At 40.2% G+C, this 21,086-nt stretch overlaps 1 protein-coding gene across 1 annotated transcript in view; it reads left to right on the top strand.

The window, feature by feature from the left end:
- The first annotated feature begins 4,447 nt into the window (after nucleotides 1–4,447).
- Nucleotides 4,448–21,086, top strand: part of WDR49 (WD repeat domain 49) — a 101,503-nt gene continuing 84,864 nt past the window's right edge. Inside the window, exons 1-5 of the mRNA XM_075864031.1 lie at nucleotides 4,448–4,613; nucleotides 10,442–10,882; nucleotides 14,625–14,801; nucleotides 15,282–15,456; nucleotides 17,855–18,022. Of these exons, the coding sequence (XP_075720146.1) occupies nucleotides 4,455–4,613; nucleotides 10,442–10,882; nucleotides 14,625–14,801; nucleotides 15,282–15,456; nucleotides 17,855–18,022 (1,120 nt within the window). The 5' untranslated portion in view covers nucleotides 4,448–4,454. The remainder of the gene's footprint in view (nucleotides 4,614–10,441; nucleotides 10,883–14,624; nucleotides 14,802–15,281; nucleotides 15,457–17,854; nucleotides 18,023–21,086) is intronic.

The following is a 21,086-nucleotide window of genomic DNA, read 5'->3' as shown; positions in this document are numbered from 1 at the left end:
TGACAGGGTGGATTGGGACTTCATGTCGGCCACTTTGCGGCACATCGGGCTGGGTTCCCACATGATGCAATGGATCTCAAGCCTCTACTCATCCCCTTCTGCCAGGGTTAAGGTTAACGGTACCTTCTCTTCCCCGCTCTCGATCTCCAATGGCACGCGGCAGGGATGCCCCCTGTCTCCCTTGATTTTTATTTTATGCCTGGAGCCCTTCCTCTGTCGGGTTCGTTCTAACCCAGATATAGCGGGTGTATCAGTGGGTGGAAGATCCCATAAAGTGGCTGCGTATGCGGACGACCTTCTGTTCTTCCTCACTGCGCCCAGGATCTCCTTGCCCAACCTCATGGCGGAGATGAGTAGATACTCGAAACTGTCAAATTTCAAAATTAACTATAAGAAGTCTAAGGCTCTCAATATATCGCTGCCGCAGTCCCTAGAGGATGACCTGTCGGGGTCCTTCTCCTTTAAGTGGGCCAGAGACTCGCTTCAATACTTGGGGGTCCAACTCTCCAGGGATCTCTCTCGCCTTTATGCAGTTAACTATCCTCCCCTCCTTCAACGTATAAAGAGCGATTTGGATTCCTGGACGAAGGGTACCTTCACGTGGTTCGGCAGATGTGCAATCTTCAAAATGAACATTCTCCCACGGATACTGTACTTCTTCCAAGCCCTACCGATCCACATTCCCCACACTTTCTTCCGAGCCCTCTTGTCCTTACTCCACCGCTTCATTTGGGAGGGGGAAACCGGCCCGTGTAGCCCATTCCATGCTTTTTTGCTCTAAGAGTGAAGGGGGTGTGGGGCTCCCTGATTTCGTTCCTTCCTATCCCTTTTCTGTCGTTCCTCTTTTCTCCTTTCCTTTTTCATGCTTCCCTCTAAGAGATGCTTCACAGTAGGCCTCTGTGCATGTCTGCAGGTTCAGGATGCAAGGGGTTAACCCCAATTATTGTATGACAATACCCAGTTTGTACATCTACCATGCAGGATGACCGCACATACCGGCCTGCGTGCCGAAGTCTTATATGGTCGCATATTCTTTTGGCATTAACGTGTTATGTTTGTTTGAAAATTGATAAATAAAAGAATTTGTAAAGAAAATAAAATTGGAATTATACCTCAAATGAAACAAACAATTTCATTATACCCCTAGATGAATACTGGAGGACGGTGTTTTCTGCTCTGTCACTTCAGAACATTGTGCCTGGAATTTATCTCACTAAACCCAAAAAGCCACACGGCACTTCAGTTTTATGCTCTCCCATAATTCCAGCTAAAATACATGGTAAACATAATCACTATACCCCTAGATGAATACTTTCAGGATCTGATTTATAAATGTGGTCACTTCTGGAGGGGTTACATTGTTCTGCCAGCTTAAATCTTCTGTAAGTGGAAGCTGTATTCTGAAAACTACAGGGTATTCCTTTGCTTTTGAGCCCTACAATGTTGACAAAGATAAGATTTTGGCCTAAGTGGGGGTAATTTTGAACAAGAGAAGCAGTGAAATAAACATTGGGGTACATTTCCTTAGTTTCATGTACTGGATACGAAGAAAAATGTCCTATAAATGACGCATTTGAGAGAGAAAATTTATTTTTTATTTTTACACCAGCTATGCATTAATTCCTCCGACAAAATTTAGGCTCAAACTAGCAACTACAACTATGAATAAATTCCTTGAGGGTGTAGTTTCCAAAATGGGGTCACTTCTTTGAGGTTTCCACTGTACTGGTACATTATGGTCTCTGCAAATGTGACATGGCACCCAAAAAACATCTGTCCAAAATCCAAATTGCACTCCTCACATTCTAATCCCTGCAGTGGGTCCGAACAGCAATTTATTACTACATATGGGGTATTTTTGTAATCGGGAGAATTTGCTTTACAAATGTTGGGGTGCTTTTTCTCCTTTATTCCTTGTAAAAATTTAAAACTTCTATGTTTTTCAGGAAAAAAAATATATTTTCATTTTCACAGCATAATTCCAATAAATTCAGCATAAAACCTGTCTGGTCAAAATGCTCACTATACACCTAGAAAAATTCCTTGAGGGGTGTAGTTTCCAAAATGGGGTCACTTTTGGGACGATTCCACTGTTTTGGTCCCTCTTGGGTGTTTCAAACGCGACATGGCACCCAAAAACCATTCCAGCAAAATCTGCGCACCAAAATCCAAATGGCGCTCCAGACCTTCTGAGCCCTGCTGTGTCGGGTGTCACAATTCCACTCATGCCCCATGCCTTGTAGCAGCCGCTATGGCTGCTATAGCGGTAGTTGGCAGCCACGGCCCTAAACTTCTACTGGTGGACCGGCCCGTGGGGAACATGCCCACCGGCCCAGTCTGCCCCTGCCTCTAATTTAGATATGGGTATTGCGCAATCAAGGTTACAATGATAATTTGGGTCTAAAAAAAAATAAAGATTGTTACACAGTATATTGCCTTATAATAGATTATACAATGCAATCTATAAGGCTATGTTCAAACGTTGAAGATTCTGTCAAAATTTTAAACCGGAATCTGTTTTCAGCTTAAGGGTTCGTCCACACGTAGCGGAATTGCTGTGTATTTTGCATCCGGAATTTCAGACGGAAAATCCGCAGCAGAATACAGTAGCAGCAAAGTTGGTGAGATTCAACAAATCTCATCCACTCGCTGCGTAAAGTTTCCAAACAGAAATTCACCTGTGGTGTTGTATTTTTCGTACCGAAGCATGCCAATTCCTGCTGCAGAAAGTGGACTGAATTGCTGCGTCTTTCAGAGAAAATTTCACCATCTCCCAACATTGAGAAAAACGACGCAAAATCCGCACCATTTTCTGCAGTAAAAAAAACGCAGAAAATGGTGCGGGTTTTCTGCAGCGGAATTTCAGCTAGTTTCTGAGGAACTGCTGCAGAAATTTTCTGCAGCAATTCCGTTACGAGTGGACGAGCCCAAAGGGTAATTAAACTTTTAAAAAACTTTTGACATGTCAGAAGTTTTGATCAGTTGGAGTCCGAGCAGAATCAGGATTGAGCTAGATTTTAAAATCCACAGTATGTTTATTATCGCTGTGTATACCGTGCTGAAAAGCCGTGGATCAGTTATATCCACCTATAGTAAGTCCTCTCCTTACTATAATCATGGTCAATGACATGACTGTTAATATTTGTGTAATCATCACATTCTGATGTCAGAACCTGAGGAGTATACAGAGATGAGTGGTACTACATAGACACTACATATCTCTTCCTGCAGATGCAGTCTGTCACATAATTTTTGCAGAAAGTTCATTCTCTAGTGTCAGCCAGTGTTTGACATGTATTGCTTTCTCTGTTTTTATTTTTTTCATTTTTAAAGCGTTTCTTGAGCAGCTGAAATGTGTATTATACAGTCGTGTCCCAATTGCTGCTAAACAACAGTACACAAGAAGAAAGAATTGATCAAGCGCTGTTTCGTGGTTTAAAAGGGAATCGATGTTCCCACTTTTATTTGCATAGAAAAATGAATAAAATATAAATGAACGCAGTAACAGGGTGGTTTCAAAGAGGGCAAGTGCCCAGGCCTACGCGTTTCGCACACGGACTGTGTTCTTATTCATGGCAGATATTCTTATGCGATGTGTGCCTCTCTGGTTTATACTCTTGGACTGTGAAATGGGCGGTGTGATTCTGTTAGACACCTGTAGCTATCAGCAATGCAAAAAAGTAACCCTTGAGAAACCAGATGGAACCAGGGTATGTAGAACCTATATGTAGAGTGCCAACTGTATGCTTTTGGAAATATACCAATTATAATTATGTGCGACAAGCTGTGCACCTCAAAATATTGGAACTACATCTCGTATAAAAAGTACATAGTACACAACTCAGCTGCTGCAATCATTCTTTGTGAAAATGATGAGAGTGTTTCACATCAATCAATGGTGGATAGGAATCTCCGCCTTAATCTTCAAAAGAGATTTTGCAGCAGCTGCGGTGTGTATTATAAGTAATAATGTTAACCTCTTCTATAAATTATAAGCGCCCACGCTCTCGTGCTTTCATATGGTAATGGGACTTTTTTGTGACTTCTGATATTCTTACAGGGGGCACATTATACTACTTACAGTCTATTACTCTTAAAATAGAACCTTAGTTTCCTTCAGTCCTCTGTCCAGATCAATGCTTAGAGCAATATATTCCAGCCCTGCTTGTGTTTGTGCAGTTACGGGACAGCGTTGTCCTGCTTTGTGTAAAGTTGCTAAGTAACAAGAAGCCGGGAAATGAAGACAAAAACATTCCTGTACACCCAGAAAATCAAGGGACTGAAGACAACTGTCAAACATGACTTTACCTGTTTACTGAGCTATGTAACGCCTTGGTCTCTGACCAATTTTATCAAACGTATGGCCTTTTAATAATTGTGCTGCTTATATTTGTGGTGCTTTTTATAATTCAGGACTAATGCTAAAGCTCAGAGGATTTGATTAGGAGGAAGAGATGAACAACCAAAATCCTCCTGTTATTGAACGACATCCCAGCTCTCCTGCAGCAGCTCTGGCAAGTGAAGAAAGTTCAGACGGTGGCAGACATCTAGGGGAATCAATTGAAAACAAGCTTAGCATAAAGGATTTTACCAAAATTCAAAATCTGTTTAAGGTAAGAACAAATAATAGATAAACAAGGAATATATTGCTGTTATTCCTTAAAAATGACTGACCACAAGAGTCCTTTAAAGTTTTCATATGTCATGCACTTTACATTTGCTCTTCGCTGGTCCAGCTATTTACCTATGAATGCCAAAGAATTTTGTCATAGGCACTAAAGGGAGTTTTACACAGGATGATTATTGGGCAGACGAGCGTTAATATAACGCTCGTTGCCGATAATTGCCCTGTGTAAACCGGGGAACGATCAGCAGATGAACGAGTAAACGCTCGATCATCTGCTGGTCGTATTGTTTTAAAAAAGTGAAATATTATCGCTGTCGGCAGCACATCTCCCTGTGTAAACAGGGAGACGCGCTGCCGACATGATAATACCGCATGATAAGACCGCTCGTCCCCATCCGTGTGACAGGAGCAAGCGAGCGCCGATCAATGATGGCCGCTTATCGACTGGTGTAAAAGGGCCTTAAAGCTAGCAATGAATGAGTAGTCGTTTATAGACGACCTGGTTGGATTGTCACTATGGACAACAATGCCTTCTATTACAATGACAAAATCCAAATAAATTGCAAATAGGTCTCAGATTTATCAGTTCAGGACAATATAGTGGTACATTCATATTGCTGCAGATCTGTCATTCTTTATGGCAGATTTCTCAAATATGACAAGAACTATGACTGAACTGCGACCGAAAATATCCATCATGCAAGTTTTTGATAGACATCTGCATTTAGTTGGCATCTAAAATGATATTTGGTGTCATAAAAAAGGGGCTGACCAAGATCAAGAGATAGTGTATGACTGAAATCATTAGTGTATGGCCAGCTTAAAGGGGTATTCCGGTGGTAGAGCATTTTTAGCAGTTTATACCTATCCAATGGATAGGGGATAACTGTTCGATCGGTGGGAGAACGACTGCTGGGCCGCCACTGATTGCCAGAACAGGGACCCCCATTCTCCATGGCAGTGAGACCGCTTAATGGGAGGAGTTGAATAGAGCAGTGGACGAGCATGCACATTGCACCGCTTCATCAAAGTCTATGGCACTGAGGAAAACTGCCGAGCACAGAACTTAGCAATTTCAGTCAGTTCCCGTAGACTGTGAATGGAGTGGCAGGGCATATGCTCACAGTGGTCGGATCCCCGCTGATCTATCATTTATCACCTATCGAGTGCATAGGTGATAACTTGTTACAAATGGAATACATTTTAAAGACTGACAGCGGCTCTGATACCTTATCTAACCCTAAAGGTATGTTCACATGGTCGTAAATGCCTGAAAAATGGCTGAAAAATCGGAAGCAGAACGCCTCCAAACATCTGCCCATTGATTTCAATGGGAAAACGGCGTTCTGTTCCGACGGAGCGTTTTTCTACGCGTAAAAAAATGGGCACGAAAAAGAAGTGCAGAACACTTCTTGGGACGTTTTTGGAGCCGTTTTCCATAGACTATATTGAAAAAAGCTCCAAAAACGGCCATAAAAAAACGCAGCAAAAATCGCGAGTGGCACAAAAAACGTCTGAAAATCAGGAGCTGTTTTCTCTTGAAAACCGCTCCGTATTCTGAGATGTTTTTGACTCTGCGTGTGAACATACCCTTATACTGATGAAATCTAAGTTGATCAAGAAGAGGTGTCAAAGGCACACAGGAGCCGCTGTCAGTAGAGCCGTCAGTCCAGCTCACTGACAGATTTGGCTAACAACATTGTTCTGCGGTTTATGCGTAAAGAGGATACATACAGTAGACGCTGCAGCGCTGAAATAAAGCATAATAAATTAAAAGTATATTAGAAAAGTGCTTAGTATCAGAAAATACATACAATACATTTTATAAAATATATGCCATCATGGGTTTTCATAGCCTTTAGGTTTTTCCATCCATAGATCTGATTCAGTAGCTGAACATTTGTCAATTAACATCATAAATGTATATAAATGTCTGATAAATTTCCAGACCAGAGGATTAAGTTTCCACGTTTTCCCAAAAATCTGATTGCCAGCAGAGACAAGAAAGTGAACACTCCAAAAGCTAAATCAATTTGAAATCTTCACTTCAGAATTATCCTCCAGTATATGGTCATGTTTACATGCAGTGATCATTATTGAAGCGTTCCTTGAAACAGCATCTTTTGCCTGCCGTAAATAATTTGATATATAAGCGTTGACGCAATCACGGGCCAAAATATATTAGACTGAAATCTGTAATGGGTATGTCAACCGATACCCGCCCTCCAGTGATTTATCCAGTTTCCAATCATGTTTTATCGATATATCGGAGGAGCAATAACACACAGACGCTGCTGGTATGCTCAAAATACTCCTCTACATTTTATTGCCAAACTCCATTACAATAATATCATTCAAAAGGGGTGTAGGCTTGAGGTTAACCAATCAGAGGCAATGTGACAATATTTCAATCAGCCAATTACAGACATACGATACATTCCAAATGCATTATTATAATTCTTCACACATGGGGGTTTGCAGGTGCCTTATCTTTCTTGGCAAGCATACAATTGATTGTTCTATTAAGATGGGGGAGACATACCCATATTGCCTATGTGAATGTGTCTCCCTCCTCCCATCTCACTCCCTGTTCCTTCCTTCCAAGCCTCGTATGGGAACCAAGGTGAAAGCTAGCTCAACATAGAAACATAAAAACCTGCCTTAAAGGAGTAAAGACTTTTATTCATTACAAAAAAAACAAGATGAAAACTCGAGGCAAGATGGCCGCTGCACAAAATGAATTAATTTAAACATTATTTGAATGACTTTCACAATAAGTAAATAATGTTTCTCCAGTAAATTTATACTGTGAAATATGGGTTAAAGTACAGGTATGCTGTAAAATGACTAAATTTGACCAAAGAAAAACTTTAAAGAACATTTCTCTGAAAATAAAATAAAAAACATAGTTCCTTAAGTCCCTTTTATAGTTTTTAATATTCGACTACTTGGTTATTTAGAAGCAGTTGACGTATAACTTTTCATTGTTAGAAAAATTGACGTTCCTCCCCCACACATCCTTGTCTACTGCCTTAGCTGTTTAAGTGTCACAGTAGTTGTGGCAGTGTTGTAATTCTGGCATTTTATTCATGAATCAGGGGTTCAGTGCTATAGTCCCCATCCAGATGGTGCATAGAATTGAGGTCAACAACAAATTACAACAGATTATATGTGTGTTTGATCCATTACATCGGTAGACACTCACTACTCATGCCCCAGTTTACCCATTACAGAATTTAGATACTTTGTTGACTGGCGTACATTAAAATCATAGGCCCCGTGGCAAAAGTCAGAATTGGGCCAACCCAAAAACATAAAAAACTTTTGTCCCAGTAGTGCCAGCCTCAGTTTGCCCTCTTTTTTCCAATATGTTACCATCATATTGCCAGCCATGCCACCGCATTAGTGTCGTCCCGTTTCCCATCTGGCCCAACGGTGTTTAGCCACAATAACCCCTTACTGCCAGACAATTTTCTCCATTCCCCAATAGTAAAAGCCACAATTAGCCCCCTTCATTGCATAATTTGCCCCTCAGTGTGCTAGCCACGCCACTAGTCTCATACAGTTTCCCCCCATACCATATTAGCTGTAGCCACAAAAAGCCTCCTTTATTTGCAACACATGTTTCCCATATAATGCCGGCAAGTTCCCTCCTTTAATGCAGCTTCAGGTCCCCTGCCCCTTCAACTCGGGGACACACACACTCACAAAGTGCCCAAGAAAAAACAAACATCAGAAACACATTGATTAAATAGAGTCGCCCACTGTGTTGTCCGCCTAAAGTGCCTCCTCGGCGCTAATCTTCCTGATTGCTGCGGACGCCAGCCTTGTGGCTGGAGCTGAGAGTACCAGCGCCATAAGGAAGCATGAGTAGCACGACTTCGATGGAGTGCTCCAGAAAGGTCACAAGACTCGACTGGTCTTTGTGATAATCACTAAATAGAGAGACAGGCAACAGAGCATGACACACAGAGGGTTGAAAGACATAACAGGGCTGGGCATTGCATAAGATTGATGGGGTGGGGGGCATTAGTTCTTGGGCACCCCCGACTTACAGGACCCGTAGCAGCTGCGTGGTCTTCCGCCATTGCATCAATTACTTTCTTTTAGTTTAGACCTAAATCTAATAGTCAACATAACTACAAAGTTTCCATTAGGTAGAACAATGGCTAAGAAGTATGAGAGCTGGCAAAAAGGAAAAGTGTAGCAAGTCAGTTCAAGGTAATGGGCTGGGCCCATACTAGTCACATCCTATGGGCAAGTGTGGTGCTGTTTCTAGGAAAATGATGACCTATTTTTGTAATCCTTTAAAGTAAACCAAAAAATGACAGTTCCAGGGAAAAACATCAAGAACAAATGTTTATCTCTTAGCTCTATGCGGAAATTAAAAACACACCTGGACGGGATTGTTGCTGTATTATCCTGCCAAACAACAATTCATTCGATAAAAACTTGTTATTTAACCGTAACAACTGAGGCCATCAGTTGGTTGCAAGGGTCCAGCTGCTGAAACCCTTAGGCTGAAAGCACAAGTTGCGCAATTTGATGCAGAAAATCTGCATCAAAACCGCAGGTATACGTATGTAATTTTTCAACAAAAACCCCACCTAATGGTGCGTCTTTTCATGCCTTTTTAGGTGCGTTTTTTAAATTTTACTGCCGAAATAGGTGGAGTTTTAGCTGCAGTTTTGGGTGTGTTTTTCTGAAAAGCTAGTTAGATACAATTTGCGAGCAAAAACGCAGGATAAATTGAAATGCGGATTTGAAAATATGCATCACAGGTCAATTTACGTGCAGAAAATATCTGCACCTTCTAGATGAGCTCGTCCACACGAGATTTCGGCCAGAAAAAACGCAGCAGAATACAGTAGCAGCATAGTTGATGAGATTTAAACAATCTCATCCACATGCTGCATAAAATTTCCGAGCCACAATTGACCTGCAGTGTGTATTTTTCGGACCGCAGCATGTCAATTCCTGCTACGGAAAGTGTCCAGAATTACTGCGTTTTTCAGAGAAGATGTCACCATCTCCTAAATTTTCTGCAACAATTCCGTTGTGCGTGGACAAGCCCTTAATGTTCAGCTGCTAAGAAGCTGTGAGTGCCTGGATTTTTCCCTTGCTGCAACACTGTATGGTAAATGTGGTATTACCCAGAATGCCGGGCCCACCAGAGCAATAGCCACTCTCTGTAGCAAATCTCCTCTCTCAATGACGGATTAGTCCAGTGGGGGGCACTATGATGTACTTATGCCCTAATAGAGCACATGGCGGTGTGAAGGAAAGCAAGGGAGTTGGATGTCTGTATGAGAAATCCGTAGCCCCACCACCTATAAAAAGAGTTCCACTTTAAATATGTCACTCCAGCCCACAAATAAACCTGCACTGAGCTGAGAATGTGAAATGTTCACAGCACTACACAAACCTAGGCCTGACGACGGCATGAATTAAAATGATTGACTGTCGGAGAAGATATTATAACTATGAACTATATTAGACTTTCCATAACTTTTTTAATTTAGGACATAAAAAGAACATGGTTACAGGTCTCTTCAATACAGATGAGCAAATAGATCTGCTAACTTTACAATTTACATTTCCTACATTGATGGACAGTTCTTTAGCCATCACTAAAAATGGAAAAATCAATATTCCGATTTTGACATTCAATTGGCCAACTTTGAGAAACTGCAGTTCGCCAACCTCTAGTAATGGCTACAGAAATGTAAAATATTTTGATGTAATCACATTTTCCTAATTTGTCACAATATTGTAATAGCTATGAAAAGTTATCATGTATATGTCTTCTCCCAGTCCCCAGAGCTAAATCCACCAGAATGCATGAGCAAGGAGGAATTCATGGAGAGAACATATGCAGCCGTGGGGCACGGTATGAAAGAAGAATACGGCGATTTATTTGATAAGATAGATGTGAGTCGTGAAGGTTTCATTGATTGGGACAAATTAACATCCTTCATGCTGCTTGAGCTTTACGAGAAAGATGAACGAGTGAAATCATCAGTAATTCCCCAGTGGAAGGATATTCGCAGCCTTCCATTAATTCACAAGGAAAACATCCAAAAAGTAGTTTATTTGAAAGGTTCTTGCCGCTACGTAACTTTGAGCAAAGATGGATTACTGGGAGTCTGGGGAGAGAATTTAAAACTACAAAGAAGCCTGCGGATCAGCACAGATACCGTCAAGCTGAAAGATTTATGGGCTACCAGCTTGGTGTTTCTGGCCAATGTAAACAAGGTAAATATGGATGTAAATATAAGTAATGCATATATCAATAAGGAAAGGGCGGAGGGTTACATTGTGGGCTTTATTCATTTTTTCTGTCAGGTAGGCTCTGCACAATGTGAAGCATGTGCCCTGTGCTGGCACGGCTTAGGTACGGGGACATAATCAATAAATGAAATTGACAGTCTATGTAGAAAAGGCTAAATAAACGAGCAATGTCACTGAAAAGGATAAATTGAAATACAAAAACAACACATCTATTATACTTTTTCATAGGTTATGGAATACCCATAAGTGAAGTAAGCAAAGAGCAACTAGTTACCTGAACTCATGGTTTATTTGTTCAGTCACCTAGCTGTAAAAGAGCGGGAAAACTTCTGATCCAAATACTACCACAGCATAAAGTCACATAAATCACCCAACTGACCGTACACGTAAAAGGGTTTCCCCCCACAATTTCCATTTATCAACTATTTACAGAGTTAAACTACTGTGGGGGGACGGGCACCACACGATCACTAGTATGAATTGCCCATTCCTTTTTATAAGCACATGTGCATTAAGATAAGGTCTGTATAGACTGCCAGTTAAGGTTGCATGATGCCGCTCCATAAAACTCTGGGAATTACGAAAGTGGTCCAGTGGGGTTCCTTTCACTTCCAATATCAGGGACCAGATAAGTCAGAATAACATATGTTCACAACGAAACCAGGGCTGTCAGAGAAATAGGGTAGTATGTTACTGTACGCTATTCTGACCATCAAAAACAAAAGGAATGTGATGGAACAAAAACTAACACTAAAGGTCCATTTATACGAGAAGATATTTGTATTAGCAATCACCTCTACAATTGCTGTAAGCGATTTAACGGTGATTACAGATAAGCATTCACACAATAAGTTATCAGCTGAATTGTCGTTTTAAATTAATTGAATGTCATTGACACCTGTAGTATATTAGAAGAAAATTTGGTGAGTGCGCCTCTTTAATAATTTCATATGTTGTCTATGGATCAAACTTTTCATCTTTACATACCCCAATGACATAATGACCAACGATAAAAATGTTGCATAAACTATTTTCAACATGAACAAAGAGCGTTTCATCGCTAGTCGTTCAGTCGCTGCACCTATTTACATTCAGCGATTATCATGCATGCTCGCTCGTTAGCATTCGAAAGTGATGGATTATGTTGTCATAACGTTAATGCTCTTTCCCCTTTATTGGAAATGGCAATCAGTTACCTTTGGGATGGTGGGAATGATAGTCCATGCTAGAGAATCTAGTGGATAATGAGAGTTCCTCTTGTTCCTCTACAAATGGGCCTAAAATAGTTCCCTGCACCCAAGATATACAAGATTTACACTTATAACGCAAGGTTTGCTAATGGTCATATTTTTTACCAAAATAGGATAAAATAATACACCACAGTCAGGGGAGAACTGTGCATTTGAGCAATCTGGCACTGCCCAAGGACCCAGAGCATTAGGGCACCGACAGCTTTCTACCTAGGAACTGCATCATATAACTTTAAGGGGATCAAAGCTCAGTTTTCCTTGGATATTGAAATCTCCTGCTCACTGTAATACAATTGATAAACTTCTGACAGCCTACAGCCACCACTAGGGAGAGCTCACTGCATAAGGTAAACCCAATGGGTGACATAGAAATCCATATGTGTTAAGCCCTGCCGGTAGAGAGAACTATATAGCTGTGTAAAAAGTAAGAAAAACACAGCCCCTATAATATATATATATATATATATATATATATATATATATATATATATATATATATATATACACTACCGTTCAAAAGTTTAGGGTCACTTAGAAATTTCCTTATTTTTGAAAGAAAAGCACAGTTTTTTTCAATGAAGATAACATTAAATTAATCAGAAATACACTCTATACATTGTTAATGTGCTAAATGACTATTCTAGCTGCAAACGTCTGTTTTTTAATGCAATATCTACATAGGTGTATAGAGGCCAATTTCCAGCAACTATCACTCCAGTGTTCTAATGGTACATTGTGTTTGCTAACTGTGTTAGAAGGCTAATGGATGATTAGAAAACACTTGAAAACCCTTGTGCAATTATGTTAGCACCGCTGTAAACAGTTTTGCTCTTTAGAGGAGCTATAAAACTGACCTTCCTTTGAGCTAGATGAGAATCTGGAGCATTACATTTGTGGGTTCGATTAAACTCTCAAAATGGCTAGAAAAAGAGAGCTTTCATGTGAAACTCGACAGTCTATTCTTGTTCTTAGAAATGAAGGCTATTCCATGCGAGAAATTGCCAAGAAACGGAAGATTTCCTACAACGGTGTGTACTACTCCCTTCAGAGGACAGCACACACAGGCTCGAACCAGAGTAGAAAGAGAAGTGGGAGGCCCCGCTGCACAACTGAGCAACAAGACAAGTACATTAGAGTCTCTAGTTTGAGAAATAGACGCCTCACAGGTCCTCAACTGGCAGCTTCATTAAATAGTACCCGCAAAACGCCAGTGTCAACGCCTACAGTGAAGAGGCGACTCCGGGATGCTGGCCTTCAGGGCAGAGTAGCAAAGAAAAAGCCATATCTGAGACTGGCTAATAAAAGGAAAAGATTAATATGGGCAAAAGCACACAGACATTGGACAGAGGAAGATTGGAAAAAAGTGTTATGGACAGACGAATCAAAGTTTGAGGTGTTTGGATCACACAAAGAACATTTGTGAGATGCAGAACAACTGAAAAGATGCTGGAAGAGTGCCTGACGCCATCTGTCAAGCATGGTGGAGGTAATGTGATGGTCTGGGGTTGCTTTGGTGCTGGTAAAGTGGGAGATTTGTACAAGGTAAAAGGGATTTTGAATAAGGAAGGCTATCACTCCATTTTGCAACGCCATGCCATACCCTGTGGACAGCGCTTGATTGGAGCCAATTTCATCCTACAACAGGACAATGACCCAAAGCACACCTCCAAATTATGCAAGAACTATTTAGGGAAGAAGCAGGCAGCTGGTATTCTATCTGTAATGGAGTGGCCAGCGCAGTCACCAGATCTCAACCCCATAGAGCTGTTGTGGGAGCAGCTTGACCGTATGGTACGCAAGAAGTGCCCATCAAGCCAATCCAACTTGTGGGAGGGGCTTCTGGAAGCATGGGGTGAAATTTCTCCCGATTACCTCAGCAAATTAACAGCTAGAATGCCAAAGGTCTGCAATGCTGTAATTGCTGCAAATGGAGCATTCTTTAACGAAAGCAAAGTTTGAAGGAGAAAATTATTATTTCAAATAAAAATCATTATTTCTAACCTTGTCAATGTCTTGACTATATTTTCTAGTCATTTTGCAACTCATTTGATAAATATAAGTGTGAGTTTTCATGGAAAACACAAAATCGTCTGGGTGAACCCAAACTTTTGAACGGTAGTGTATATATATATATATATATATATATATATATATATATATATATATATAATATATGCATATAGTTAAGATATATTAAATTTCCTTCATATTCAACTCCTTCAAATGAAAAAAGATCACTGAAGTAAAGGAACATATAACGTGGCAGTTACGGGGCTATATGACAATTCTCAGCCTACACCTGACCGCCATGTGATTAAACCTTTTGGGGAGTCCAACTTTCATTTTCTGTATGAGGCCTTAATATTTGGAGTGGCATCCGAGACCATGCACAAACCCTACATTTATCTTCATATTATAGTTCCATATTTTAATTTTTACTGTTCTTCATTCCGTAGGTTGCAGTTGCTTTCACCAGTAAGGAAATATGTTTCTATGATCTCAATTCAAAGCAGGACTTGTTTTGCCAGTATAAACTGCGAGGATTACCTGCCACGCCAATATGCATGGATTACTGGAACAACCCAGATGATGGCAATGATGCTATACTTACATTTGGAGATGTTAATGGGCAGGTGGAGTTAGCAATACAGTTGATTTTTTAGTCAATAAATGTTGCCCATGTCTCGTTTTCATGTTAAAAGCTAAAGTTGGTTGTACGCATTAGATGAAAGTCGTCCGAAATGAAAGATTTCGATCACTTCAGAAGATTATTTTTGTTCAAATTTTATGAGAACGTTCACAATGGCTGATATCATGTTGAATTTTTCAGCTGATACTATGCATCTGTGGCATGATCGGCCAGTTACATGAAAACTCTGTCGCCAACATATAGCATGAAGAAAAATCTGTCACCAGAGCTCCCAATAATACTAATAATTATGCCCCTGTTCTACCAGTTTAGACTGGCATATTGATGGCTGGACCATTTGTACGAATGATCCAACGTATAATTAATCAGCCGCAATGTGGCATAGCCTAATCTTAAGTGCATGGCCAGCTTTATTAGAATGTATTGCCTGTGATTGTGGTAACGTGGCTTCTTGTGTCTATAGGTCCAGGCTATCTGTTTCTCAGCAGCTATGATCTCCTTGTTTGAGCGGCCGGCTAATTCTACAGAGGATCAACAGACTACTCTGTACATTACCTGGAAAGAATTGATTTGTGGATTTCATAAATGTTGCTCTATTGAAAAACACGGACTCCATGAAAACAATTGGGTGCGAGAAGGTAATGTACTACTGCTTAGTAAAAAAAATTATCACATTGCTTCTCTCTAAAAGGATGGGATGATCTGATTAGCGCCAAACTCAAGGAACTCATTCCCCTTAATACAGCCAAGAATGTGAATAAGGCTATTCTTAAATTGGCCACATTCTTCCATGCAGCCATAGACACCTATATTACATTGCCTGGACTAGTAGATTATGGCTCCTCTAAGGCACCTGTGAGGTCCACCATTATTTTGAGTTTTCCTGGTTGAATGTCTTGCATGAATCACATATTCATGCACCCAGGGTGACCAACTCCAGTGATCAGTTGTAATCTGCGGGGGCATTCAGCAGTAAGTGTTCAATTCCCCTGCAGCACCACCACCACAGGGGAAATGAAGCATTACATGGGACTATTGAAATCAATAGTCCTGTCAGAGTGGTACTATTGAAATCAATGAGTCTGATAGGGACACTCTTTGGAATCTTTGTAGGGTAGACTGACGAGATGAGGGTCCTGAACAGGGGATTCCCTTTTATTAACTCAGAATTTCCTAAAAGGGTATTTGAAAATAGTTTTTCCAAACCAGACAAGCCATTTCCATAAGAAAGCCCCTGAATTGTCTTTATGGGTAAAGTCTTTCAAAATTCTATAAAGCTATTTCTGAGTTTGTGTAACAGGTTCCAAAGCTCACAACATCTTTCCATTTTAGTCCTTATAAGTATATATATATATATATATATATATATATATATATATATATATATATATATATATATATATATGTATGTATGTGTATATATATATATATATATATAAAAAAAAATATATATATATATACATGTTTTTTTTATAGGGAAATGCTCTTTAAAGAGCATCTCCACGTAAATTACCTTTATACATGAATACAATCAACAATGCAAGGCCTTGAGTTGTGAACATGCAATATTAATTTGACATTAGGTGAAGTGGCTCTGAAAGGCTTTGTCGATGAGCTACTACAATATGCTTCATTGTGCAATAAGACTTGCTGCGCACTACTCCAAAATTTATACTTCTTCTTATGCATAAACTAAGGACACTCTTCCTAAATAAATATAAATAAATAAATACATAAATAATATAATACCTATACAGAAAAATCATAGTGAAGATCAAGTGTACCTACACTACCGTTCAAAAGTTTAGGGTCACTTAGAAATTTCCTTATTTTTGAAAGAAAAGCACAGTTTTTTTCAATGAAGAGAACATTAAATTAATCAGAAATACACTCTATACATTGTTAATGTGCTAAATGACTCAACTAGCTACCACATCAGTGTGTGAAGAGTGGGAGAAGAGGGTTGCATTGACAATCCAACACAATGGGCAGCACTTTGAACACATTTTATAAGTGGTCAGAAACTTGTAAATAACTCATGAAAAAATAAAGTAACGTTAAAACCAAGGACACCATTGTTTTTCTTGTGAAATTCTCGATAAGTTTAATGCGTCACATGACCCTCTTCCCATTGAAAAAACTAAAGTTGGATACAAAATGGCCGACTTCAAAATGGCCACCATGGTCAACACCCAGCTTGAAAAGTGTCCCCCCTTCCATATACTAATGTGCCACAAACAGGAAGTTAATATCACCAACCATTCCCATTTTATTTAGGTGTATCCATATAAATGGCCCACCCTGTATATTACAAAGATGCTAGACTACATTTTATGACTACAAAGCCAGTGCTATTCCAAGTCTGAAGCCGTCACAGGATGATGCACGGTTTAGATATTTAGTAGGCTAAGGTTGCCTACTGCTACATTGAACTTTTCATGAAACAATTGGCAATTTAATAAAAATAAGATTGAATACTTAAAGTCCTCGAGCCATTTTAATGTTCCAATATTTTACTCCTTTTGGTGAACAATATCACATCGCATTTAGCTGCTGGAAGGTTACTGGATAGGTTTTGGTTTTGCTTGAATTGCTTCAAGTAACATTATTCTCCTTAGAATCTGACAATACTTCTCTCTTATCATTGCAGAAATATTGTAATCTAATTGCTCAGAGAGGTGTACCTGAAATCTCCTGTCTCTTTTGACCTAAAACCTTCTGATTGATATTCCTATTTCCAGTACATTTAAAAAAAGACATGTTTCATACATTATGGTATAATAAAGTCACAGAACGCGACAGCACTTTTCTACACATAGTTTCAAGAAATATTTTGGTTCAGTAGGAATAGTTTGATTAAAAATATAACCGCTCTTTAATTGACCTTAATGTGACTGTAGTACTATTTCAACATTTTCAATCCGTCATGGTAATAAAAATAATTTTTGATTTTGTCTGACATTTTTTTAACATTGATGTAACATCAAATAGCATCTTGCGCTAAACTAATGAGGATATTTCTGTATTCGACATCAGTTACTTACAGCGCTCATTTAGAGGCATTTCTGTCGTGTACTACAAGTGACAATAACACCGTGATTTTGGCCTGGAGAGAAAAAGGCAAACCCCATTTGAGGACAACCTCTCTGAACATTACTAAAGGAATTAATGGCTTTGACTATGATTCGGGACTAAATATAATTGGTATGTATCATCTCTGACAAACTGAATATGGGAAAAGTTATTCATTTTTATGGCAGAATTATTAAATAACAATGTAACACTTTTTGTTATAAATCTTCCTATCTATAGAATGTCCCCTACCATTACAATTGCTAAATGCTTTCAGTAGAGTTTAGGGACCACAGTGGACATTTATAAAATGCCCATTAGGGCATGACCAGACGTGGCGTATTTCTTCCGCCACTGTCCGCATCAATGCCGCACATAATCTGCGTTGCAGATTCTGTTGCGGCTCTGCCTAAAATGGGCATTAAATTGATGCGGACTAGCCGTTGCGTATTGAGGTGAAAGTACTTTCCCTTCTCTCTATCAGTGCATGATAGAGAGAAGGGACAGCCCTTTCCCTAGTAAAAGTTAAGGAAATTCATACTTACCCGGCCGTTGCCTTGGTGACGCGTCCCTCTCTTGACATCCAGCCCGACCTCCCTGGATGACGCGGCAGTCCATGTGACTGCTGCAGCCTGTGATTGGCTGCAGCCGTCACTTGGACTGAAACGTCATCCCGGGAGGCCGGACTGGAGGAAGAAGCAGGGAGTTCTCGGTAAGTATGAACTTCTATTTTTTTTACAGGTTGATGTATATTGTGATCGGAAGTCACTGTCCAGGGTGCTGAAACAGTTACTGCCGATCGCTTAACTCTTTCAGCACCCTGGACAGTGACTATTTACTGATGTCGCCTAGCAACGCTCCCGTAATTACGGGTGCACACACATAGTCACCCGTAATTACGGGAGCCCCATTGACTTCCGTGATTACGGGCGTTTTTACATTAGTGTGCATGGGGCTTCAGTCTGGCTGTAGACCTAGAAATACATAGGTCCAGCCAGAATGAAGAAAGATCATGTTCGTAAAACAAATACGCTCCGCAGCACACATAACATCTGCGGACTTCATTGCGGAATTTTGACTCTCCATTGAAGTCAATGGAGAAATTCCGCAATGAGTCCGCAACAAGTCCGCTACACGTCCGCAACAACCAATGTATGCTGCGGACACCAAATTCCGCACCGCAGCCTATGCTCCGCAGCGGAATTGTCTGCAACGTGTAAACGAACCTAACGAAAAAGGTGTGGAAAGCTTTGGAGAACCGTGTATGCTGCGGATTTGCAGAGCAATTCCGCCACGTCTGGTCATGCCCTAAGTGTGCATTAAATATGTGAAAACTGTTTATAATATCTTGTATTCTGTGATATGATCGCTTAAATGGTCACTAACCTTTCAACAAACAATAGTATAAGTGAATATAAAACAATTTCCAATATATATTATTAGAGAAAAATGCCTCTTTCACAACTTTTCAGGCACTTCTCATCTTCTCGCTGCCTCCTGCATCAATCACTCACTCTGAATCAGAAGTTCTAATCCTTAGAAGTCATTGGAGAGGGGGGGGGTGGCAGGTGCAGAGTATGAAGAAAATTGGATGTAGATAATGATATAAACGTTCATTTGAAGTCATATAAGGCCTCCATGACAACACCGCAATCAGAAGGGTACATGTTATCTGAATCTCCCACATACTTGCATACCCTACCAGATGTCTCCTGGACTCCTGGCAGAGCAGGCAATACGTTCACACAGTCAAGAGTTTGTTTGGCCATTAGGCACCATGGTGGTGTGCTGGTGCTCAGTACATAGACTACATAGACTAGAGCTGCGAGAGGAAAAGAAAAGTGGCTGCTCATAGTCACTGTGTGTAGAGATTGGAATGAGGAGACAATGAATATGAGGTTTCTATTTTGTGGCTGCCTTTTACGCTCTGTCATTATCTGTGGGGTTCACCATGCTGACATATCCTTGAAAAATCTTCTCGAAAGCAGGCAACTCTAGTCTCTCAGTAGTGCAGTCTCAGGCTATCGGCAAATAATTTAAAGCGCTCATCTCACCTTAGAAAACATAAAAAATATATTTTAGAAAAGCACATACATGTGGATGAAATTTAAAAAAAAAACTGTTCAGAGTTTAGGGCATGCTGCAGATTTTCCCAGCAGATTTAACCCTTTGCAATGCAAAGGATGATATCCAAGGCAAAACCATGGCAGAATACGTGACAAAATCTGCATGTAACACATTTTAAAAGCAGGCAGCTCAAAATCGTGTGTATTCAGGCAGGCCTCGCTCTTCAGAATAGCCTTTCTATAACTAAAGTATATTAGTAAATTGCAGGAAAAGATACTTTTAAATGAATATGTGCAATAATGTATCATTAATCAGATGCAATGCAGTGCAATGAGTACACTCAGAAAAAGAAGGTACCACATGATGCAAGAGTGGATTGCAACTGCAGAGAGTATAAGGCCTAGTTCACACAGTTTTTTGGCACAGAGTTTGACGCGGAAACCAAGTCGGAATCAGCGCCAAAAAACGGTCTATATCGCCCCCCATTGATTTCAAAGGGAGGCACAGGCGTTTTTTGTTCTTTTTCTGGGTGGCCTTTAGCTATTCGCAGGGAAAAAAAGCGGCATGTCCTTTCTTGGAGGCAGAAAGAAGCTGCACCACTCGTTTCCGAGCATATTTCACTGCATTCTTTGTCCGCGGTTCTTGCATTAGCTTCAATGGCAGTGGGCGAAAAGTGCTGCAAAAAAGCGCAGGCAGGTCAAAATCTGGAATTTTGAGGCAGATTGTTTTCTGCCTGCAAAAAACTCATTGCGAACTGGGCCTAATAGTTTACTTTTCTAGGTGTGTCACCATTCGACTTCCATTTTAGAACTCCTTGTGATAAGCTCCACATCTAGAAAGCACTCAAATGAAAATATGGTTTCTTAGTTTGACAACTTATTTAACCACTTATTGTACCCTGACGTACATGCACGTCATGGAATGCCTTTTTTAAGCACCATGCCATACATGTACATCATGGTGATCATGCAGGCACAAGAGCGGGAGCCCGGCAGTGATTCACAGCTGGGCTCCTGCCATAATGCCCAGGATCGGATATACACTACCGTTCAAAAGTTTAGGGTCACTTAGAAATTTCCTTATTTTTGAAAGAAAAGCACAGTTTTTTTCAATGAAGATAACATTAAAT

The sequence above is a fragment of the Rhinoderma darwinii genome, chromosome 4, assembly GCF_050947455.1.
Source record: "Rhinoderma darwinii isolate aRhiDar2 chromosome 4, aRhiDar2.hap1, whole genome shotgun sequence".
NCBI classification, from domain to species: Eukaryota; Metazoa; Chordata; class Amphibia; order Anura; family Rhinodermatidae; genus Rhinoderma; species Rhinoderma darwinii.
Note: the sequence above shows the minus strand (reverse complement) of the source record. Positions and strands in the feature narration are given on the sequence as shown.